This window comes from Piliocolobus tephrosceles, chromosome 6 (genome assembly GCF_002776525.5).
Source record: "Piliocolobus tephrosceles isolate RC106 chromosome 6, ASM277652v3, whole genome shotgun sequence".
Lineage (NCBI taxonomy): Eukaryota > Metazoa > Chordata > Mammalia > Primates > Cercopithecidae > Piliocolobus > Piliocolobus tephrosceles.
The window spans coordinates 102,890,860-102,916,546 of NC_045439.1; the positions used below are offsets into that span (position 1 = coordinate 102,890,860).

Consider the following 25,687-nt stretch of genomic DNA (forward strand, 5'->3'; position numbering starts at 1 on the left):
GGAAATGCTCTGCACCAAACTGTTCCTAAACACACAGATATGAAATAAGCCTTAGGAGTTTTAAATCAGATAAAGAATTCCTCTTTTAAAAATGTCTCTGATCAGTCATAAACAACAGAATGTACATCCAAGTTTCATAAGGAGATAAAACACGGTAGTAACAGATACTGAAGGATACACCATTCCACAGAACAGGAAACACAGGAAATGAAGAGTGCCAGACAATCTTTTTATTGTTCACTGAAAAATGCAGGTCTGCAAAGAGTCAATGGCATTGCATACTGAATGCAAGGTCTGATATTGCAGGTATATATGACATGGTATAACATATAAAATATTACATATTTTACATAGTGACAGTACCTGCCTCTTCTAAACACTAAAATTTAATAGAATGGTGTAAAAAGCCTATTAAATAAGAAACAAACATTTCAATCATAAACAAAATGCACTAAGCAAAATACTTTAAAAATTGTTGTGTGTGACGTCTATCTTGTCTACCTGGAGTTAGGAATGGTGGAGCCCAGAAAAAAACTGAGCTAACAAAAACAGCCAATACCCTCCAGGAACTCTTCCCCGGAATTAGGCCACTGGTGCCCGTCACAGGTTGCCCCCGTCCGGTGGCCCAGCCAGGCTTCAGGGCTGCCCCAGGGCCCACACTGAATGCTAATGCCTATCTGGGGCTGGGTTGAGGTGAATGGGAGGAGTACCAGGTAGGAAGAAGCTTCTGTCACAACTGCTTATTCTGCATCCATGCTATGGATATGAACACCTAATGTTTCCGGTGTGAATCTGCCACCCTCCGCAAACACTGAAATGTGATTGAGAATAAAATGTTAACACTGGGAACGAAAGCCATTTTCTATGCAGTCTGCAGATACCATCGTTGATTCCTTTCACCCATGTTTTCATTAAGATGCTCTAAAAGAGGCTGCTATTATCCTGCCAGTCAGGCAGGCCAGGATAGAGGTAACAAAACTTCTCCAGTTATAACTAGTAATTCAAATGCATTAAAAATAAATATAGCTCATACTAGAGAGCAACAGTTTCTATTATTCACATGGTAATATATTCAAGAATTGCAACAATATTCACAATTCTCAAAGGTCAACTTTAACTATATCCACATTTCCCTCCAAGCAGAAAATCCTGAATGAAAGGGAGTGTATAACATCAATACCTCCTGTTTGTCTCACTTATTATCAGGGCTCAGAAAGCTCATTATAGATAACAAATGCCAAAAAAAAAAAAAAAAGACAAAAAAAAGCATTTCAATATACACACAGCAACAGAGGAAGACTACGGCCTCCCTCTGGGCCTCCTTGGCATAAGGCAAAGCATGGCTATTTGCAACAACAGTGTCTAAGCTGACTCTGGAAAGGCTCATGTTTTAGGAGAAATCAGAATTACAAAGTTCCTTCATTCACAGGTAACAAAGGATTATTAAATAATTTCCTGAACTAAGACAACAGTCTCACCATCAAAGAAAATTTTCTTCTCATCTGAGTTTTTATAAATGAGATTTTGCAATATCTAGTTTTAGTTAATATGAAACTATCAGCGTACAGACAACATCCTCAAAGCTCCAGACGAGTGAAGCTAATATTCTCAGATTTTCCACACTCTACAAATCAGCAAATATTTTATCAGAATATCCATTTAACAGTTTTAAGTCCATAATAAACTATGTATTTTTCTTATTCAAAGAAGACCATGTTTTGATAAGAATAATCCCAGTTTGATGAGTATCTTATTCCCCTTGATGTTGCACAATAAATGTCACTGTTGAGTCTGTATATCCTTGACTCTTCCAGTGAAAGGAAAATCTTGTATAAAGCTGGAAAAATGCAAACTCCAGCAGAAGCACTAGTGGTAGTGCTGAAGTAAACTTTAGGGGAATAAACCACAATTGCCTATCAGACTGTTTACAACATTGCTAGGAGCCTTCCTCTTCTATTATCTCTATTTTCTCTCTAAACATTCTAATATTTTAAACATGGGGGTTCACTGATACCGATAAAGGTCTAACTCGTAAGGTTTTGGTCTCTGGAATGATGTGTGGCTAGCCCAAAACACTGCCCATGTTTGTTTTAAACATGATCATTCTTCTTCCCATCACAATCTGTCAAACCTGCCCATCTGTCCTGCCGCTGTCACTCCCCCAGCCCCTCAGGATTGCTGCTCCTCTTTTGAATGTTGTACTGCATGTATGGTATTCACTGAGACATGACTTTAATGTGCAGGTCATTTGCATTTCACGCCACCAGCTCCCCAAAAGACATCAACTGGGAACAACTTCTAATTGTAAAGGCATGATTTGCCCGCATTTTCCCTTTATAAAGGAAATCAAAGGGCCTGTTTGGAAGCTGAAAGAACACCTTGGGTATTCCTGAAAAGGGAACGCTGTATCTGCTACCAAAACCCAGAGACATTGACTAGATCTCAAGACCATATGGATTATGCAATAGTGTGAGATTTGGCAGTTTAAGATCTAGTTCCAGTTTTACATTAAACCATTTGGGTGAAAGTGCTGTTAGTATCACAGGAGCAATGAAAAGTGTCACCACCACCCTTTTGGCTCATTTCCTCGTGCTTCTGGTTATACTTCCACCAGCTCCAGTGAAGCCTGTCCCAGGGCACATCACTCAGCTCCCTGCACAGCTGCTCAGAGATAAAACAAAGCACTTCACCTCACCTAGCCCAGCAACTGGCACTCAGATGGTGAACGCTGCAGCCAACGGCCTTGGGGCAGAGCCCATGGAAAGCTTTAAACAGGCTTATAGACATTGTATAAAAATTCCTGATTTTAAAATACCTTCCCAAGGAAGTCAGAAAACAGTCATTTTTAGTTAACAAAATGCAATCTATACTCACAAACAATGTAATGCCTCAGAAAGCAAAACCTAGAATGGAAGAACTTCAGAAAAATACGGCTTAATCAGTATCTTACTTTGGCTAAATTATCATAGTTAATATAATTTGTTATTGCATTTAGAAGCCCAGCCTACCGTGTTCTCCTAAGATGGTGAAGTACACGAAAATGGTGAACAGGGGTTATAGCCCTTTAGCCTTCTGTGACTTCGGAACTTAGAAAGACAAAAGACAGCCAGGATTTGACATTCAGATACTTACTTGCTCAGCACAAGTTAAGTTAGGAGACAGTTAAACACGAGATTCTCGTCCACTTTACGGTGTTCTCAGGAAGCTCCTATTTGGATACCAAACCAGTGGGTCTCTAACTGGCTGCACATCAGAATCACCTGGGAAGCTTTTAAAACTCATCACGTGCCCAGGCCAATTAGCTCCAGAAGGTGGAGCCCAGAATCAGTAGGCTTTACATTGTCCCAGGTGATTCTCGTGCAGCCAGGACGCACACCACTGAGGCATCCCTTTCGGAGAGCAGTTGTGGGAAAGCCAAGGGAATGGAACTCGTATCTGGATAGTTTTATTTCTTTCTCAATTCCACCAGAAAAAAGGGATTTTTAGAAAAAGGCACAGTTGTGCTTCCTCTAAAGATGGAGTCTGCAGTTTGGGAAGTGCTGGTTCCCAGAGGTTATCTGGAGCGCTGGTTGTAAAGAAGAAAGTCCTTGTCTTGGCAGAGGAGGCAGAGTTTCAGGCTTCGGCAGCTGCCTCCCGCAACAAAGAATGCCCAGGTGCCCATGAGCACCAGGATTATAAATGCCGACACCAGGTTTATTCCATAATAAGAACTTATGAAGGTCTGCGAAAGAAAAATAAATCAGCTTGGGTAATAACAGCAAACTTATTAAACATGAATAACCAAAGATAAAGGGAAGCATGGAATACTTTCAAGAACTTGGGTGGGTTTCACCAAATATGTGATGTGTGTCATGTGTTAAGGCCCCGAGGCATGTGGAACTAAGCTGGTCAATAGACACTGCAGGTCCTGTGTTTTGCTGTATTCAAACGGTAACCCTAGAAGGCAGTCATTAGGCAGAACCTAACGGAATATACAATACAAGATGCATGTCATATAACTAGTTTCTATTCCTTTTTGTGTGAAATTGGTTCTTAGAATTTGCAAGAAAGTGAGGCAAGTTCAAATTACTTGAGTATGAATCCTTAGTACTCAAGGGAACATGAGGGAATAGAGTCTTTTTCAGTTGCACAGTTGCTGTGGGTTCCAAAAGTGTATTCATTTAAAGAACACTAATGGAATACTGAGCAGTACTGTGTACACCTTGGGGAGACCAAAGTCTCTATCCTAATGGAGGTTCTGTACTAGTAAGGGAGGCAGGAAACGAATGAAGAAAGAATTAGTTACAAATTGTGATGAATGCTAGGACAGCATAATTATAATTGAGATGAGGCTAGGATGGGTAAAAACAAGGTGATCTCTTTAGGGCAGTCAAAGAAGGCCCCAAGAAAGTGGTAGATTTTACAGGTAGCACCTCATGCAGAAAGACTGCTCTTCTCAAGAAGCCTCTGTGGGCATGGCAGGCATTGAGCATTTTCTAGATTATTCTTCACAATAATTCTATACCTCAAATCCACTGAATTTTAATTCACTTTACAGAGTGCTACACTCTTTTGTATTGTTCTTTTCTTCTTTAAAAACATTTCCTCTTTTAAACAATTACAAAAGCAGTACATGATTGCAGTAGAAAATTACAACCCCAAAATGAGAAAAATAGAACAATTTTAAAACTTAAAATTCAGCTAGGTTAACAGTTATTAAAAAGCTCAAAAAGTGAAACCATAAAGAGAAAAACTGATTAGACTATATAAAATTAAGAACTTTTGTTCATCAAAAGACGTTAAGAGAATGTAAAGACAAACCACGTCATAGAAGTTATTTGCAATACACACATCTGACAAAAGATTTTTTTTTTTTACAGAAAACATAACTCATAAAAATCAAAAAGAAAAAGATAATCCAATAGACAGACACAGGATTCGAACAGGCACTTCAAAAACAATTATCCGAATGACCAATGAACATCTGAAGACTTGCTCAACCTTATTTTTATGGTGTGAACACACCTGTGTAACTAGCACCTCGATGAAAATCAAAACATTCTCAGGCCCCAGGAGCCTCCCTGTTCCACCAGCAGTCACTGTCCCCACTAAGGGTGACCACAATGCTGACTTTATCACCACTAGGTTCTTTCCTTTTAATCGTTAAAAAGAATAGTATCAACTCTTCAATATTCACCAACATTTACTGGCCACCTACTATGTGCCACGAATTGAGGATACAAAGACTGATAAGATAAGGCCCTATCCTTGATTATCAAACTCTCATTAGAGAGAGAGAGAGAGATAAAAACTCTATTAAACAAAATATGCTAGCCAAGGACATGTGTTATACGAGAGCTAGGAATAAGGTCCAGTGATAGTGCCGAGTCTGGAATATGCAACTTTTCCAAGCAGCTGTCACAGAGAATGAACAGTTTTCCAAACTGACCTAGGTTAGGGAGAGACACATCACTGCAAATAAACAGCAGGGGAAAAAATCTTTTAATAAGACCCACCAAAAAATGAATAGTGGTGGTCTTTCTGCGGTAAGACCGAGATGACTCATTCATTCCCTTAAACAGCTTTTCTGAATTTCCTCATGTTCTCATGAGCGTGTATTTCATCTAGAGTAGAATTTACCATTTTAGATACACAGACTTGAGTTCCAAAATATAGTCTGAGCACGGCGGCAACACTCACCTGGGCTGACACCAGCAGATGGGTCAGGAGAACTATGAGGAGGAGGCACCACTTTTTCTTCTCACAGCCATCAAAAACTACAATGCTCCAGAACACATGCAGCAAGATGATGACCAGCGTCATGAAAGCTGAAAGACAGCCGACCATTAGTGTCACCTCTACAGACATCAGAGCCACTGAGGGCCCTGGCATGCGCACGGACTCTCAGGGTGTCCACCACACCTCAGCGAGAGAGTTTAACACCTCCTGACAGAAACAGGGCCTTGACACACGTTTGCCCACTCAAAAAGCAACACTGCGGAACAGGGGACTGACTGCTACAGCTTCTTGTCTAGAATGTAAACCTGTTCAATAAAAGGTCAACTGAGATTTGGCTTTCAGGCAGCTTCCCTGAGGAATGCAACAAAATCACTGTGATGTCCAGCCCGCTTTTTCCCAATGAGCCTTCTGCATGAGTAAAGAGAGACATTAATGAAAAGGAGTATCTTCTGTTTAAACAAGACTCCTCCCAGAAGTGGAATTTTCCCTCAGATCCTTTTGAAAACGGCCAATGGAAAAATATTAAAATCATGGCCAGGCGCTGTGGCTCAAGTCTGTAATCCCAGCACTTTGGGAGGCCAAGGCAGGCAGATCACCTGAGGTCAGGAGTTCGAGACCAGCCTGGCCAAAGTGGTGAAACCCCATCTCTACTAAAAATACAAAAATTAACCAGGCGTGGTGGCACATGCCTGTAATCCCAGCTATCCGGGAGGCTGAGGCAGGAGAATTGAACCCGGGAGGCGGAGGTTGCAGTGAGCCGAGATCGTGCCACTGCACTCCAGCCTGGGCAACAGAGAAAAAAAAAAGAAAGAAAAATATTTAAAATCACAGTAATTATCTACGATGCTTCTTAAGCAACTGGCACTGAACTTGATGAGCACCACCAGGTTTTTTCTGGGGAACACTATCTCCGTGTGTGTTGTTTGTGTATCCTGTGTGCTGGATAACAGTCTTTATTTAAAGTGGGCAAGCCCTATATATTCTGCAAAGTTTAACATGGAAAACAAAAAGGCACCTAGATTTCCTCTTTCAGCCACATAATAAGAAACCATTAACACCCACCAGATTGGCAAAAATTCAAGTCTGACACTCTGTTTCATACTGCTAATAGGAAAACAGTCTAGCATCACAAATTAAAGTGGAATTTGCATTCCCTATTTCACTCCAGCAATTCTGCAGCTAGAGCTCCACTCTGAAGCAATTAGTTCTGAAATTAATAGATCACCTGCACCTGGGAACTTGTGAGAACTCCAAATTATGGGGACCCACCCCATACTTCCTGAATCAGAAACAATGGGGTGGGAGCCCAGCAATCCATGTTTAAACAGCCCTGCAGGTGATTCTGAGACGTGGTCGTTTCAGAGTCATGGCTCTACAGAAACGTACACATCTGCACAAGAAGCATATGTAAGTTTAAGTCAGCACTGTCTGTAATAATGAAATATGTCCATCATTACCAGAGTGGGTAAATAAATCACGCTCTAGTCACACAATGGAATACTATACGGTCTACAATATAAATGATCTCAAGAATCTAATGGTATGTAGAAAAGAAAACAGTATTGTGGAATAAATGTGTATTAGTTCATTGATAGGAATTCTAAAACATGCAAAACAATATTTAAAGACGTAACTTGTGATTAGAAGAAAGAAAGCTGTTACATCTGGTGTAAAAGTGTAATCATTTCAGTAAACGGTGGTAGATATTTTAACTAAAGTAGAAGAGAAATAGTTTCCAAAGTTTTGACGCTATGGCAGATGAAGCTAAAGCGATGTGTTTTAATCCCGGTGATGACCCTGGAAAGGGAAGGCTTCCTGGAGACAGATGCTTGGTGATGGCGGGGAACTGAGACCGCTGAAGATGCCCAGGAGTGCAGTTTAGGTTTTAAAGTTTTTGTGTCAGAAAAGATCAAGGCAGAAACTGACACAAATGGAAACACTGATTTTTTTTTAAAAAATTATAAAGTATTCATACTCTGAGGGTTTTTCAGAGTCTAGATGACAAATGTCAAGAGAGAGCAATGACACCATTAAGGTGTCATCTGTTTGGCAGCTTATGTTTGCCATTCTTTCTGAATATTGATGTTACCAGGGCAGCCCTGATGAAATAACCGGAAAAGTCCTTAGTTTTTGTTATTTGTTTTAAACTGTTTTTCTTTAGTTCCTTTATCTGTAGGCTCAGCTGCTTAAAGAAACAAGATGGCGCAAGATGGCACCAGAGCTTCTTGACCCCTGACCAGACAGCAGAGGAAGACCTCGCAAAACCAGCACAAACTGGAACAGGTGATTCCTATTTGCCTTTAGATTATCAGCATATCTTTACAATGCTAAAACTCCCTCCCCTGAAAGAAAATCCCTGCCACTTGGTGTACATGTAATATATGAAGGCGTATGTTCATGAATAGCACCTTCACATCCGGAGTTCCATCCCGCACATGCTAACATTCCTTTCCCACCCCACATCTAGTCCCCCTATGACTTCCATTGCTTGGGGAGAAAGTACATTTAGCACAAGAGCTCACCTTCTCTATTCTCTGGCCAGGGAATAAAACCTGATTGCCTTTTCCAATTGGATGTTCTTTCTTTGTGACCAATACAGAGTGGGGAAAGAAGTGTTTACCAGTGACACTGAGACACAATTATGCTCCTATAGTCAAGGCCTACAGTTCATTTAAAAATGCTCTCATGGGCCGGGCGGGGTGGCTCACACCTGTAATCCCAGCACTTTGAGAGGCTGAGGCGGGTGGATCATGAGGTCAGGATATAGAGACCATCCTAGCTAACATGGTGAAACCCCGTCTCTACTAAAAAAACAAAAAATTAGCTGAGTGTGGTGGCGGGCGCCTGTAGTCCTAGCTACTCAGGAGGCTGAGGCAGGAGAATGGCGTGAACCCGGGAGGCGGAGCTTGCAGTGAGCTGAGATAGTGCCACTGCACTCCAGCCTGGGCGACAGGGCAAAACTCCGTCTCAAAAACAAAACAAAACAACAACAACAATAAAAACGCTCTCACTTACAGAATTTTCAGTCCATTCTTGTCCAAAAGAGCATTACTGTGAGTTTTAGACAAGCATCATCAAGACATCATTAGCCCTGACCTTTCTTCCAAATTCTAGGTCCATATTTTTTGGTCCTTCTTACTAAGAAGTCTGATGGATTGACTTTGCCTCCAAAGTCCAGTCCATACATCTCAGACTAGCATTCAAGGACCTCTACAATCTACACCCCAATTACCTTGACACCATATTCTCTACTATCTTCAACTGCATCCTATGGAAGAAAACCAGAACTCTTCTTCACTCTGTCTATACCTCTGGTTTTCTTTTTTCTTTTAAATAGATTCTCCCTTTTGTCTGAAGATTCTGCCCCTCAGCACCACCCCTCCCCATTTCACCACATCTGAATCTTACTTTTATTTATGATCCACTACAAATGCCACCTTTCCTCAGTAAATTCTTTCCTAACACCTATCCTTCTCCTTTTTTTTTTTTTTTTTTAACATTCAACACACATCTGCTGAGCACCTAGACAGCCTGGTCTGAAGATTACATATATTATCTTTAGAGTCAGACGGTTCTGAGTTAGAATCCCAGTTCCACTGTGTGGCTCTGACAAGCTATTTAACCTCTCTGAGCTTCCATTTCCTTTATTTTTAAAATGGGGATAATACCACATAGGGCTGTTACAAGGAAAAATAGTGCTTGGCAAACTACAACTTTTTAATACGTGGTAGCTACCATGTGCTATGGTCTACAGATTCAAAGACGAATAAGCCAGGATTCTCAGTGAGACAGCAGCCAGCAATGACCACATTATTCAAGTCTCCTGGGTACTTGACTATGTATTAAAAATGCATTCCTGGCCAGGCACAGTGGCTTACGCCTATAATCCCAGCACATGGGAGGCTGAGGTGGGCGGACCACTTGAGCCCAGGAGCTTGAGACCAGCCTGGGCAACGTAAGGAGACCCTATCTCTACGACAAACAAAAATTAGCCAGGTGTGACGGTGTGCGGCTATAGTCTCAGCTACTCAGGAGGCTGATGTGGGAGGATTACCTGAGCCCGGGGAGGTGGAGGCTACATGATCGTGCCACTGCACTCCAGCCTGGGTGAAATGCTAGACCCTGTCTCAAAAAAATAAATAAAAAATAAAAACAAAAATGCATTTCTCTTCATTCTTGCAGATTATTTCTTCCTCTGACTTTGTATTACTCTTACATTTATTTTCTTCCTCCCCTCTTTCATCAATCCACATAACAAGTATGTACGCAGTGGCCAGTATGGGCCAAGCACTTTCTAGCCACTGGGACCATTACAACACACGACACAGTCTCATAGAACCTTTCCCCATCCTTTCAGTTCACCATTTTATTAACACAATATCTAGAGGAGATCCCTTGGACATGTATTAAAATATTGTGCTATGTTCATACTCGACTCATTTATGCAGCCAGCACTTATTTCTGGGTGGTTCTGATGGTCATCACAGCCTTTACTATCACAGTGTGCTATGTCAGAATGTTGGGATTACTCCTTCTTCCCTCTGCAGTTGGTTAAGAGGTCCAACAGAAACAGACCTGGATTTCTGCATTATTCTGCCACATACATGTGGCTATAGCTACATACATCCTATTTAAACCCTTGTCATTAGTACATGGAACAAATTTCAGCTAGTAATGAAAATCTGCTAACAGTATCTCTAGAGTACAACCTTTTAATTACTAAACCTTTCTCAGTTAACGTTCCTAAATATAAAACTCTAAAAGTCCTTCAGTAAATCTAACCCCCAAATTTGCTTTGTTCTAATATTCTTTTTGTTTGTTTGTTTGTTTGTTTCTGAGACAGGGTCTCAACTCTGTCACCCAGACTGGAGTGCAATGGTGCGATCATAGCTCACTATAGCCTCGACCTCTCAGGGCTCAGGTAATCCTCCCACCTCAGCCTCCTGAGTAGCTGGGACTACAGGTGTGCCCCACCAGGCCTGACTACTTTTTTTCTGTTTTAAGTAGAGACAGGGTCTTGCCATGTTGCCCAGGCTGGTCTCAAACTCCTAGGTTCAGGCAATCTGCCCACCTCAGCTTCACAAAGTGCTGGGATTACAGGCTTGAACCATAATGCCTGGCCTGTTCTCATATTCTTAAGCCAAAAAAAACTTCCCTAAGTTAATCATAAGAATATCAACATTAGTTTATAACCCAGATTAATAAAAGGAGCTTCCATAATTTTTAATGTTGTAATACATTAGTCAGAAAGTGGAATAATTCTAACCAGTACTGTATATCAGTTTGTGACAAGTGTAGCTGTCTAGTTGATAACGGACTTCCTCTTCTAATAATCTTCTAAGTCAAAGTGTCTTGGGAATGAATATTTCTAACCTATTTCTAAGCAAAATGTTTCAGTGTTATCTTCAAGAAACAGCTTTTACAGCCGGGGGCGTGGTGGCTCACGCCTGGGAGGCTGAGGTAGGCGGATCACCCGGTCAAGAGATCAAGACCATCCTGGCTAACATGGTGAAACCCCTCCTCCCCTAAAAATACAAAAAATTAGCCAGGCGTGGTGGCACACACCTGTAGTCCCAGCTACTCGGGATGCTGAGGCAGGAGAATCGCTTGAGCCAGGAGGCAGAGGTTGCAGTGAGCCGAGATGGCGCCACTGCATTCCAGCCTAGGCAACAGAGAGACTCAGTCTCAAAAAAAAAAAAAAAAGAAAAGAAACAACATTTACTATTTGGCTCTTTCACCCTTCCTGAATACACCCCAAATGCTCTAACATACAGAGTCATAAGTACCCTCATTTTCACACGTGTTCCTTTCCCTCATTCCGGATACCTGTTTTTCTGTCCTTGCAAAGTTAATGGCCTATGACAGCAAGTGTGTCTAATACTGGCTTCCTGCCAGCACAGAAATTACCACCACCTGGCTTCCCTAACGCGGGCAGGGGATCTCTAACTAGGTCCAAGCCAGCCAGAGGCTGCTGCTGGGCGGTGGCAGCCACAGTCAAAGGAGGACTTCCAAGGCCAAAGCTCAGCCGCAGCTGCCCAGACGCAGGATGCGAAGATCAATGGGCTTTTGGCTTCTTTTTCTAAGTAGGAGAAAGGTCAGGGGCTTCAGGGTTCTGTGAAGCAGGAGACGCTCCTTCATCCATCCTGGCCACAGAAACTCTCTAGACTCTTGAGAGAACCCCCGGTCAGCTGGCACGAGTGGGAGTCGGGCCCCAGAGCTGAACGAGTGCTTTTGAAAATGACTTTCCCTAACGGGGATTTAACTTAACATTTTTGTTTTAAAGAATGGCCTGATTTATTGTAATATAGATATAGATTACTAATCAAATAACATTCTCTAAGATATTATTTTAATGTTTAAAGTCCCCCTAGAAAATGCTGAAGAATGATGAAACACTCTCCTCAAATTAGCTCATCACTGTGGAGTCCGCCTTGGGAGGTTTCCTAGAAGTTGTCTGATCCCGTCCTCTACGCAATGAAGAAAACCCACATGGTCCACTTCACATACTTCCAATCTCGCTTCATTAAATGGCCACTATGAGAAAGTTCCTTCTTAAACTGAACCCAAATCTGCTTTAACTCAGTAGTGATTTTCCACTGGGGTGATTTGGCCCATAGGAGGAATATGTGAATGTCTGTAGACATTTTGGGTTATCACTACTCGGGGACGGGGTGCTTCCGGCATCTAGTGGACAGAGGCCAGGGATGCTGTTAAACACCCCACAACACACGTCAGCTCCCAACCAAGAATCATCTGACCCCAGATGTCAATAGTGGTGAGGTTGAGAAACCCTGCTCTAACTCCCGCTCACTGATCCTGAGAAGGCTCTTTGAAGAAACACAAGTCAACAATTTTTTCCTATATGTAGCACATTAAAAAACATTTGAAACTCCCTGCAGCAGCCAGCTACTGTCACAAAAATGCTGCAAAACAACAACAACAACAATAAACAACAACAACAACAAAAAAACAGGCCTAAACTCACAGGCTAGGGCTGCCATTGGGATCATGAGGTCCAAGGCAGCCTGGAGCATAACCCCCTAACGGCCTAGAATAGTTTCAGCAAAATCAGATTTACCATTTCTTTAAATGTTTGCTCCAAACAAGCTCTCAAACCTGATCTATGCCATTTATAAAGCAAAACTAAGCCCCTAAGACCTTGGATGAAGATTTAAATGAAAACTGCAGGTAAGGTTTACAGACGGATTGGATGCGAGTTATGAGAGAAAAGGTGAAGAATCAGGAAATATTCTAAGAAATAACTGAGCACCTGGAAGGATGGAATTTCATCAACTGAGATGAGGAAGGTTGCAGGAGTGCACCATTTTAAAGATCTTATTCCACTGCCTTCCAGAACTTCTGATAAGAAGTCAGCAGTATTTTAAATTGTTGTTCCATGGCTCATGCCTGTAATCCCAGCACTCTGGGAGGCTGAGGCAGGCGGATCACGAGGTCAGGAGATAAAGACCATTCTGGCTTAGCACGGTGAAACCCTGTCTCTACTGAAAAATACAAAAAATTAGCTGGGCGTGGTGGTGGGCACCTGTAGTCCCAGCTGCTCAGGAGGCTGAGGCGAGAGAATGGCATGAACCCAGGAGGCGGAGCTGGCAGTGAGCCAAGATTGTGCCACTGCACTCCAGCCTGAGTGACACAGTGAGACTCCATCTCAAAAAAAAAAAAAAAAAACTGTTGTTCCTTTGAATGTAGGGAAACAGTCCCACTAGAGGTGAAAAAGTAGTTTACTACCTGAAACAAAGGACTTTGATCTCAAGAAATATACTCAAGTATAAGTCTTTGGTGAGGGTTTAGAATAACGATAAAAGGTAGTAAAATCCAATAAATCTACCCATTAAAGTAAACCTCAAAGTTGATTAATTCCTCCAAAGAAATAAGAGATTTCCAAACATTTATGCAAATAAGTTTGTTTCTAGGAAATAGTGTTAGAACACTGCACAGTAAGTGAAACACGTTACAATATGAACGATTCCCCTAGAAGCGGGGCAATGCAGGAACCCTGATGTGAACATTCCGACTCTCTTTAGCAGAGCCGTGGAAAGGTAGAAAAGTGAACTGGTACAAGTGGTTCCGGTACTAAAGAGCATCTTCGGTAAGAAGTGGGCATGGAGTAAGTTGATAAATGCTGGGATTCCCAGCCCAACTTACCAGCATACCCATGGAGCTGCAGGGGATCAAGCTGAGGTTGCTGGGGAGGGCCAGACTGAGCAATAAAGTTGGAAATAGTGGGGGATTTTTCCCTTTCAAATTATAAATATTAGACGTAATGAATAAAATATATATTCCTGTGAGGCTGAATGAAGAGTGATACCATACTGGATGATGTTTTAAAAATGTGACATTTGTCTCACGCAATCATATTTACAGGACATAACCTGTAATACGGTATCCTGTTCATCATGGCTACAAAAAAAAAAAAAAAAAAAAGTCCGTTAAATTCATTGAAGAAAAAGAAACAAAACCCCCAAAATACCGAAAATTAAAAGCAGCAGTGGCTAGGTACAGCATTTCAGGAGGTTGAGGCAGGAGGATCACTTGAGCCCAGGAGTTCAAGACCAGCCTGGACAACATAGTGAAACCTCATCTCTACAGGAAAAAAAAAAAAAATAGTTGAGTTTAGTGGCATGTGCCTGTGGTCCCAGCTACTTGAGAGGCTAAAGTGGGAGGATTGTTTGAGTCTCAGAGGTCAAGGCTGCAGTGAGCCATGATCATACCACCTGACTCTAGCCTGGGTGACACAGCACGACCCTGTCTCAAAACATAAATAAACAGGCCACACTTTGGAAGGCCGAGGCGAGTGGATCACGAGGTCAGGAGTTCGAGAGAAGATTGACCAATATGGCAAAACCCTGTCTCTACTAAAAATACAAAAATTAGCTGCGCAAGGTGGCGTGCACCTGTAATCCCAGCTACTCAGAAGGCTGAGGCAGGAGAATCGCTTGAACCCGGCAGGCGGAGGTTGCGATGAGCCAAGATCGCACCACTGCACTCTAGCCTGGGCAACAGAAGACTCCATCTCAAAAAAAAAAAAAAAAGAAGAAGAAGAAGAAAAATAATAGGCCAGGCGTGGTGGTTCACGCCTGTAATCCCAGCACTTTGGGAGGCTGAGGCAGGCGGATCACTTGAAGTCAGGAGTTCAAGAACAGCCTGGCCAACATGGTGAAACCCAGTCTCTACTAAAAACACACAAAAAATCAGCCAGGTGTGGTGGCAGGCGCCTGTAATCCCAGCTACTGGGGAGGCTGAGGCATGAGAATCACTTGAACCCGGGTGGCAGAGGTTGCAGTGAGCTGAGACCACACCACTGCACTCCAGCCTGGGTGACAGAGTGAGACTCGGTCTCAGTAAAAAAAAAAAAAAAAAAAAAAAAAGTAAAATAAAACAAAATAAATAAATAAAAATAAAGGCAGCAGTGGCTGATGAAAATAAGGACTGTTTTACCCATGAAGAAGAAACAAGGTCTACAGAGAATGGAGAAGTGCAAGTCATTCAACTGCACCAAAAGGGAGTCAGCAGAGCCTAGCCATTCATCTGTGGGAAGAGAAATCAGTGATTCAGGGTGGCCTGAAATATACCTAGGAGAGCCATCAAGTCTTACAGCCCCAGCCCATGTCATTCTTTCAGCCAGAGACTATGAAGCAATACACTGAGCTGCCTGTGATGTGCACATTTCATAATGTATCACAAGATGCTAGAGTCTATGATAGGTCATATCTATTTAATGAAAATGCATTCGAAAAAGTACAATTTTCTATTCTCAGTTATTTTAGCAGCTTGAAGGGAAGACTTACACTATTGATATAAAGAAAACAAGCCAGGCGTGGTGGCTCACACCCTATAATCCCAGCACTTTGGGAGACTGAGGCAGGAGGACTGCTTGAGGACAGGAGTTTGGGACTAGCCGGAGCAACATAAGGAGACCCCCATCTCCACAAAAAATACAAAAATTAGCTGGGCATAGCAGCACATGCCTGTGGTCCTAGCTACTTAGGAGGCTGAGTGGGAGGAACACTTGAGCCCAGGAGTTCAAGGCTATAGGGAGCCAAGGTCATTAACACTGCATTCCAGCCTGAGTGACAGAGCAAGACCTTATCTCTTAGAAAAAGAGAGAGAGAGAGAAAAGAAAGAGATAATGAAAAATACATATTTGATGATATATACAGCATATCGAGTATCACTATATCATAAACAGTAGCAGCTGTGACAACTTATAAGACATTAAGATTCTAATGAAATCATAAAAGGATAAGAATTACAGGTTACAATCTTCTGTTAATCATTTTTTCTGTATCATTAAGAGATGTTATACTTTCTCTACCACTTTGGAATTTGGAAATGTACGTATTAAGATAGTCTTGCTTACAAAGAGCTTTCAGTCAAGAGTCTAAACTTTAACAAACTGCCACACTGTAGAGATTATTCTTAAAATATTACGAATAGAACAGTGAACAAAAAGTAAAAATTGTATTGGGTTATAATAACAAAAATTTATTCTCATGCTCACAGGTCTAAAGGCTGACTGTGCATTGCTGATAAAGGCTGGGCTCAGCTGGAAAAGCTCCTGAGTTGGGCCCTGTGTGGCTCTGGGTGTATTCATTCAAGGGTCCAGGCTAAGTAGGCATTAACTTTCCAAGGTATGTTCTTCTCATGACACCAGAGTCCAAGAAGGAATGTCCAATCATGCAAATACTTTTTAAGCCTCTAACTTACATCATATCCACTAATTGGCCAATTCAAGTCACGTGATTGAGCTCAAAGTCAAAGGGTGGAAAAGAACAGTCCAGCCACCATGAGACCAAGCACATGTGTGGATGTATTATTACAGGAAACGACAAATAGGGACAAAAACAATCTCCCACATTCCTCTTTTATTTTCTTCAAGCTCAGTATTTTTCTTTCTTCAATCATATCCCACAGGCTGTGGCTTCTAGATCTTCTACCATACTGACAACATTCTTTCTATATGAATTTTATTTCTTCAGTATTCCCGTTAAATCACAACGCGTGGAACAATACAACACTCCACATGTGGTCTGACCCGTATTGGTTTTCCCTAGTGAAAGGTTTAGTGGCTAAAAAGTTTAAAATCTTGCCTAGGTTTTAAATGCACTATCTAGAAAATACAATAGAAATGAAATGAAATGGTCTGGGGAATTTTAAAATACAAAATCATCAGCTGTTCTTTTCTACTAGGTACTAGCTAAAGACATTTTTTCTTCTAAAGCATAAGGGAGGTAATTCAGAATGAAAAACCCAGGTTCTATATAATACTAGAAAAATTATCTTTTCTCTGAATTCTGTTTTCTCATCTCAAGTGCTAAATTCTCTACCTTAATAATATTCTTAGGCCACTTTAGAGTTTATAAAGCACTTAAATACATATTCTCTAAATTAATTTCATTTAATTCTCAACAACTCTGAGCTAGGCATTATTTCTGCCCTTCCTGAAAGATCAGGAAATTGAAGATTAGATGGAAGGACAAGACTGCCTTTGCCCTGTGAACAATACTGCTCTTACCTCCCAGCCTGGAGGAAAGAGGCCTCTTCCCTCCCAGCCTGGAGGAAAGAGGCCTCTTCCCTCTGCCTGGAACATCTTTTCCTGACAACCCCTTTCTTTGCCTGCCTAGCTATTCCTCACCCTTTAAGTAAATCTCTACTCATTATGGCACTTCCTCCATAAGCTGTGCCTGGCTTTCATTTTTCTGTAAGTTATTTACTGAGTGCCATCTAGAAACAAAGGACTCCACAAGATGCCGGGGACACAGCAGTAAACAATACAGATGTCGTCCTTGCACTTGCATGGCTTAGCACCTGACTGGAGAGAAAAGACATTCAACAAATAACTATACCAGTACTTAATCACGCCTGTGATAAATGTTGCAAAGGCAAGGTACTGTGGCCTAGGAGCATGGGTTAGAGCCTGTCCTTTGTGCCCCATGGCTCTTCCTCATTTCACTGTAGCACTGATCATGCTTTATTGTAACGAGCCGTTGGTCTTTATTCCCCACTATGAATGGACGTTATGCATGGTAACTGGGCTCTATTTTCATAGCTTGGTGTAACTCCTTTAGACTAAAAACACTTAATAATGATTTATGGAACGAGTGATTCAATAATCAAATGGACTTGCCTAAAGTACTAAATTAATGAGCCAGGATAAGATTCAAACCTAGGATTCCAATTCCCATACTTCTGTCTCTATACAAAATTACCAAGAAATGGTAATGATTCTAGTAAAATGTAATGCTAGCCTACAACATAACCACAGAAATAAAAAAGAAGTAACCTACACATAAACATTATTTATAAATGATGCCTGTTTGTAACGTAAGAGCCTATGTACATACAGGTTTCATATAGTATGGATCTTATTAACACATACTAGTACAGACAGATATATACTACAGACTGAATATCCCTCATCTGAAATGTTTGGGACCAGAAGTGTTTCAAATTTTCAAATATTTGTGCATATATATATATATATATATATATATATATATATATAACGAGATATTTAGGAGATAAGACTCAAGTTTAAACATGAAATTATTTTTTCTCTTTTCCTCTTGAAACAGGGTGTCCCTCTGTTACTCAGGCTGGATTGCAGTGGGACGATCACAGCTCACTGCAGTCTCAACCTCTCGGGCTCAAGTGATTCTCCCACCTCGGCCTCCTGAGTAGCTGGGACCACGGGTGTGTGCCACCACACCCAGCTAAGTTTTTTTAATTTTTAGTAGACACAAGGTCTCGCTATATTGCCCAGGCTGGTCTCAAACTCCTGAGCTCAATTGATTCTCCTGCCTTGGCTTCCCAAAGTGTTGGGATTACAGGCATGAGCCACCACACCTGGCCAAAACATGAAATTCATTTACATTTCATATATACCTGATATACATAGGCTGAAGGTAATTTTACACAAAATTTTAAATAATTTTCTGCATGGAACAGTTTTTTCTTGTTCTGACTGTGATCCATCACATAAGATCAGGTATGAAATTTCCTACTTGTGGCTTCGTGTTGGTGAAGGAAGTTTTGGATTTGGAGCATATTTGGATTTTGGATTTTGGATTTTGGGATTAAAAATGCTCAATCTGTAAATAGTTCCTTATTTATTCTGAGTACTATTTAGGCATTTGTAATGGAGTATGCTAAACATATAAAGTTACAGATTTACCTGGCAAAAATGGTAATTACATGTAGTTACAAACAACATAAATACAATAAATATAAATTTGGGGATCTTATTTTTAAAAGTAATACAAATTAATTTCTTAAATTTATAATTCAAAGTTTATGCTTCAAAGAATGATGTTGTAACAGTAAGAAACTCGCACATGATAGAACAACACTGTTCTTTCATTCTATAGATACAAATTTATAACATAGCCAGTCTGCCATCCTAACTTGGCTAAAGACGTTAAGATAGCTTATTGAATATTGAATTTTTCCTTTAATTCCTAGAAATTACAAATACAATCCCCAAACTGGTACCAAATCTTTCTTTTACTACCAAAAGAATCATTTTAAATGTCTTACGAAAACAGCCTAGGTCACTAAAGGGAATTAGCACCATCTAGTGAACAAAGCTGGCAAAACTTGTGTATCAAAAGAAAACTGTAGCAGGGAGAGCCGTGTGTTAACTGCATAAGAAAACAGAAAACAAAACGGTAGCACTAACACCCCTTATAATTATGTTTCATTAATGTATATCGGGTTCTAACAGACTTTACTAATATTACATTTGTTTTAAAGACCTAACACTCGGTATAATCAATCCTTAACACATTTGCCAGAAGTATTCCAATGATGAAATGTTCAAAACAAAGATAATTTGCTATGTTGGAAGTATCATTAAATACGTATGACCTATTAACACACTTTCTTGTCCTCTAACTTGCAGCCAGATTTAAAGGGCCTTGACTTTATCCTGTAGGTCCTGAAAAGGCAAACCATTTTTGTAACAGGGAAGATGAGTTTGGTAGTTGCATACAGGATTCACATGGAAAGTGTGTCAAGGAAAGACTAACCAGTTGAGGGCAGATGCTGGTAAGCCAGAGAGTAGATGTCAAGGCCTGAACTGAAATGGAAACAAAGGGTCTACTGAGAACAGTGAATGAGCATCCACTGGGCTTGGGGATCACTATGACATTCAGCATGCCTTTAAACTATTGGAGAAATTTTTTAAAAATCGGTCATACCTCTTTTTATCTTTTCTATTATTACCTTAAACTGTTACTGGAATGCTTACTCACATTTTTTTTTTCTCTTATTCCCGTATTAGAGGGTAAACTCCCTGAGGAGTTTTAGCATAGATGCTATTAAAAGAATATACAAATCATGATGTGAACTCAGTTATTTCAATGGCGTAACTGTTGTGGAAATGACTAAAAATACAGTGAGTATCTTCCCCCTATTTTTAAAAGAGTCTTCTTGTAGAACTTAGAAGAAATCTACATTAATTATGTACACTGCCAACTCTCAAATTCATGATCACTGCATCATGATGACAATTTTTAGCTCATGGATGAAAAAGCAATTTGAAATGAGTTGGTCCTTTTTGCTGCATCGTTTGGATGAAATGATCAACTCATCTATTATCCCATTTTTTCCTCTCAATTTCAAGATTATATTATACTGCCTATTCCCACAAAAGGCACCACAATGACAATTACAGATTAGGGCTTCCACTGAAGATAACATAAAATCATAAAAACCAAAAAGAGCACATGGTCTTTAAAAATCCACTTCTAACATTTCAACTATACAGTAACATTGTTAGTACAGCAAAATAAAAATATATTTAATGCAAGCTAAATTCCACTCTAAAATTCTAAAACACTCTAACAAAAAATTTTTATTTTCCCGTCTTTTACTTCACAGTGCCTCAGGGTATTTCACCTTTAAAAGACATAACATAAATTCCTATTCACTTGAATTCCTAAGCCAGTGAACTCCAATAAGAATGATCATTTAGACTAGAAGCCTGAATGTTGACAGCTATGAGAGACATACCTGAATAAAGGAAGAACTGAGGAGAATCTCCATGAATGCCGACCGTGCCTGGCCCCAAGGAGTCAGATAGGGTATTCACAAAAGAAAATACTCCACTCATGATTCCAAAGCCCAAGCCAGAAACTAAACAGGAAGAAAAACACTGTTACCTCTTTTCCTGCCAAGATTTCAAGTCAAATTTCCAAGGACTAGTTAATATAAAGTGTGTTGGAGGGGAAAGGGTGCTTATGTTCTGCCTGAAGCAGCAGACAGCTGGCTCTGGAAAGGCATGTGCTTGGCTAAATGACGAATCGGAGAGGGAAGGGGGAAGAGGAAAGGAAATGAATGGCAGAATGCAGCAGAGTCATGAAAAAGGGGAGAAAAGGGTCTAGAAAGGCACAGAAGAAACAGTTGAGACAGAGGATACAACACCAAAACTCTGGCTTTACTTAATGATAACAGAGTCTTCAGAGTCAAGTTTGATGGCTTAGAACTGAAATCGAGTGTAAAGGGGAACGATGTATTCCTGAGCCCAACTGGGGAACCTGGATCCAATCTTAAACATAATTCTCAAAGTATAATATGCAGAGATGTTAACTGCTTTAATATGAAGACTACTCCTAGAACAGCCAAAGTAAGATTCAGAGAAAGTAACAGTTTCATCACTTAGAAAATCTTAGTTAGGGTACATACACATTAAAAATCTAACTTTCAAACCTGGTTAATATATAACGGACATACAGGTAAGGGTCACTTGTAATCACTTTCATTTACAAAAGGAACCTGGAAGGTGGGGATAATAAGCAATTCTGTACACCAATAGGCCAAGGCAGTAATAAAAAACTACTTGAAATCTACAAAGATACAAAAGATACAAGTGACTTTTACGCCAAGTCTGATTTGTTTGCCTTAATGAAACCATGTGTTTCTAACTTACCATAGGCCAGCAGTCGCATAGAGGGCGCTGTCTCACCTGGGTTTATAGTCTTCAAACCCTCACTGGCTTTTCTAAAATAAAACCACACATGTAATTAAGAAGAAAAAAAAAAAAGGGCAATATATCAGAAAAGTCCAACAAGATACTTCAAACCCAGATACTCACTGAGGCTTTGCATCAGGTTATACTCTAAATCTATAATCTATTTAAACAAAACCCAGCAAATTTTCAATGAACTAAAATCAACCAAAATGAACAACTAATTTTTACCTTTTGACATTCACATCAAAGAATAAGAAAAATATAAGTAAACAAGCCATCAGGAATTGAATTTAACAAGATAAAAACCACAACACTTTCAACTGCTTTCTGAACTCGGCAAATATTTAATTCAATATCCTGTGGGATCTACCACTCTGATTTTCTTCCCTTCCCAAAGTACTCTATCATTATTCCTGCTTTGTTGGCACTTTGTTCTATCTTCTACCAGGACTATACTTGCTCTGCCACCCTCCCTTGTACCTTCCACTCTGTAGAACCTAAACTACACTCATCCTTCAGAGTCCACTTCAGGCAGCAATTTGTTGAAGAAGTTGCCTCTACCAATGGTTGGTAATCACTAATCTCTCCTTATTCTTAAATCCTATAATACCGATGGTCTGAACTCTCACATGAGTACTTAATCATATGATCTTCTGATTCTAAAACATTTTACATATTTGTTTTATATCACAAATATGTAAATAAGGCTTCCAGGGAGAAAGTGATCTTATACTTTCGTTGTGTCTTGCAGAATACAATGCTACCCTCAGAATAGGAGATAAATGAACCCTTGAATGAAAGAACAGAATACTGCTCAAGAGAAAATAATCTTCAGCCAAGCATGGTGGCTCAGCACTTTGGGAGGCCAAGGCAGGAGGATCACTTGCATCCAGGAGTTCGAGACCAGCCTGGGCCACACAGCAAGACCCTGTCTCTACAAAAAATAAAATAAAATAAAGAAATGATCTTCAGAGTGATCTTATGCATGCTTCTGTTGTGGCCAATTTATAAACTTACCATGAGTGCCACGCAGATACGTTAGGAATGCTAGGTCTGGCTGGTCAATTCTACCAGCATCACTATTACCAATTCTTGTTGGTGAGAAAACTGCAATAATGTAAGATCCTGACTCAAAGAATATTTAAATTATATTTACTATAAAGTATACTTAAGGCAACAAAAGAACCAAAACATTTTGAAAATGACGTTTTAGCAAATGTTGAAACAAGACAGGTTAACTCTAAGAATAGACAATTAAATTAACCAGAGCATACTTATTTTCTGGGCATTATGTTACTTTAAATTCAGGGTATGGATATTCACTATAGTCAGCTTATTCATTACAAAAATATAAATATCATTGATTACATTAAGGCAATGTAGAATTCAACCAAAATAAGAATAAGCCTAGGGAAGAGGGTGCTTTTCTAGACTCAAAAGAAACCATCTGCCATTATGGTGCTCTCCATCCGGAAGTGTTTGGTAGTGAGGACATGAGCCAGAAATTTAAGTGACCACCTTCTTTCTCTGAAGCAGTAACCAACTAAAATGTCCAATTTTCCTAAATAAAATAAACTTACCCCGCATAGTGATATTACTAAAAGCGAATTAAAGATTATGGGACACATATATAGTAAAAAGCTCTGTCAACAAATATATCAATAGAGTAGAATCAAAAAATTTGGGAGGATTTCTGTTTTCTATAAATTCCTCAATAATAAATAAAAGACTTGTGTCCATGTGGACACAAAGAAGGGAACCACAGACACTGGGGCCTAGTTGAGACTGGAGTGGGAGGAGGGAGAGGATCACCATTTACCCAGGTAACAAACCTGCACGTGTACCCTTGAACCTAAAAGTTAATAAAATACAGTTATGTATTGCATAGCAACATTTCAGTCAACAATGGACTGCACATAACAATGGTAGCTGTTATTATAATGGAGCTAAACAATCCCTTTTGCCTAGTGACGTCATAATGTTATAGCACAATGCATCACTCCTGTGTTTGTGGTGATGTTGGTGTAAACAAACCTACTGCACTGCCAGTCATAAAAAAGCACAGCACACACTGGCCAGGTGCAGTGGTTCACGCCTATAATACTAGCATTTTGGGAGATAAAGGCAAACAAGTCACTTGAGCCCAGGAGTTTGAGACCAGCTTGGGCAACATGGTGAATCCCCATCTCTACAAAAAATACAAAAATGAGCCGGGTGTGGTGGCATGTGCCTATAGTCCTAGCTACCTGGGAGGCTGAGGTGGGAGGATGGCTTGAGCCAAGGAGGTGGAGGCTGCAGTGAGCTGAGACTGCACCACTGCACTCTAGCCTGGGTGAGAGAGAGAGAGGCCCTGTATAAAAAATTAAAAAAAAAAAAAAAAAAAAAAAAAAAACCACATAGCACATACAATTATGTACAGTATATAATACTTCATAATGATAACAAACAACTGCTAATGCTTTTTGTAAGAAAAACAACAACAAAGTTAAAAGACTTACACCTCTCTATTTCAAAACTTACTACAAAAGTAAAGTATTCAAGACCATCTGATACTGGTGTAAGGGCAGACACACAGATTAACAGAATAAAATTGACAGTCCAGAAATAAACCTTTATATTTATAGTCAATTGATTTTCAACAAGAGTGCAAGATGATTCAACAAGGAAAGAAAGATGGTCTTTTTAATAAATGGTGATGGAACCACTAGATAATCACATACAAAAGAATGAGGGTGGACCCTTAACTTACACCATATATAAAAACTAAAATGAGTGAAAAGTCCAGCTGTAAGAGCTAAAACTATGAAACTGTTAGAAGAATACATAGGTGTTAAGTCTTCATGACCGTGGGTTGAGTAATGGTTTCTCAAATACAAACACCTAAACCACAAGCAACAAAAGGAAAAGTAAACAGATGAACCTCAACAAAATTAAAAACTTTGATGTTATAAAGGACACTATCAAGAAAGTGAAAAGACAACACAGATGGGAGAAAATATTTGCAAATCATATTTGAAAAAGGACTTATATCTACAGAACTCTTACAACTCAATAATAAAAAGACAAATAACCCAATTTAAGAGATAAATTGTCTGGGCATGGTGCCTCACACCTGCAATACCTGCATTTTGGGAGGCCGAGGTGGGCGGGTCGCCTGAGCTCAGGAGTTCGAGACCAGCCTGGGTGACATAGGGAGACTATGTCTCTACCAAAAAAATACAATTAGCTGGGTGTGGTGGCATGCACTTATAGTCCTAGCTACTCAGGAGGCTGAGGGCGGGAGGACAGATTGAGCCCCGGAGGCAGAAGTTGCAGAGAGCCATTATTGCGCCACTGCACTCTAGCCTGGGTCACAGAGTGAGACTGTGTCAATCAGTGAATCAATCAAAGATTTCAGCTATTTGATATAGCAAAGTACTACTATCACAAATATATTAAATAAATAAATTCAAAAGTTTAATAAACCTCCTAATTCTATATTGTGGAAGTACGTGGGAAGAAAAGTAACAGCACTAAGAGTTCTCAATGTCAACATCAGGAAGTGAGAAAGCACAAAATATCATCAGTTTCTGGGTTCACTTCCATTTTACTGAAGTGGAAAATTCTTTGTTTGCATTTATTATTGTGTTCCTACGAACAAAAAAGAAACAATTCAAATTTCAAAAATATAAACTTTGAAAAACTATTGCTAAATCATACCATCTTTCTTATCTGTTCTATCCTTTTTTGAATGTGCGTATGAGAGAAAGAAAGGAGTATGAATACAAGTTAAATACGCCATTTTTGGAATTTTTAAAAATAGACATGCTGCTTAAAAGTTGTAGCAATGGTTATCCTAATGTTTTTTCTATACATGGAAGATTTTCTAAAATTACAAAATATTTATGGTATCAACATTTTAAGACAAAATTGAATTAAATTACAAAAGTTTCCATCCAAACAGAAAAAATCCTCATGTCTGTTTTAGACAACATACAGGAG

General features: G+C 39.9%; 1 protein-coding gene across 1 annotated transcript in view; it reads right to left on the reverse strand.

Moving 5' to 3' along the window:
* Window positions 1-208: 208 nt before the first annotated feature.
* APH1B (aph-1 homolog B, gamma-secretase subunit) overlaps window positions 209-25,687 on the reverse strand; it is a 30,571-nt gene continuing 5,092 nt past the window's right edge. The window contains exons 3-6 of the mRNA XM_023185288.2: window positions 21,665-21,735; window positions 20,749-20,871; window positions 5,680-5,807; window positions 209-3,721 (exon numbers count right to left, since the gene is read on the reverse strand). Of these exons, the coding sequence (XP_023041056.1) occupies window positions 3,554-3,721; window positions 5,680-5,807; window positions 20,749-20,871; window positions 21,665-21,735 (490 nt within the window). The 3' untranslated portion in view covers window positions 209-3,553. The remainder of the gene's footprint in view (window positions 3,722-5,679; window positions 5,808-20,748; window positions 20,872-21,664; window positions 21,736-25,687) is intronic.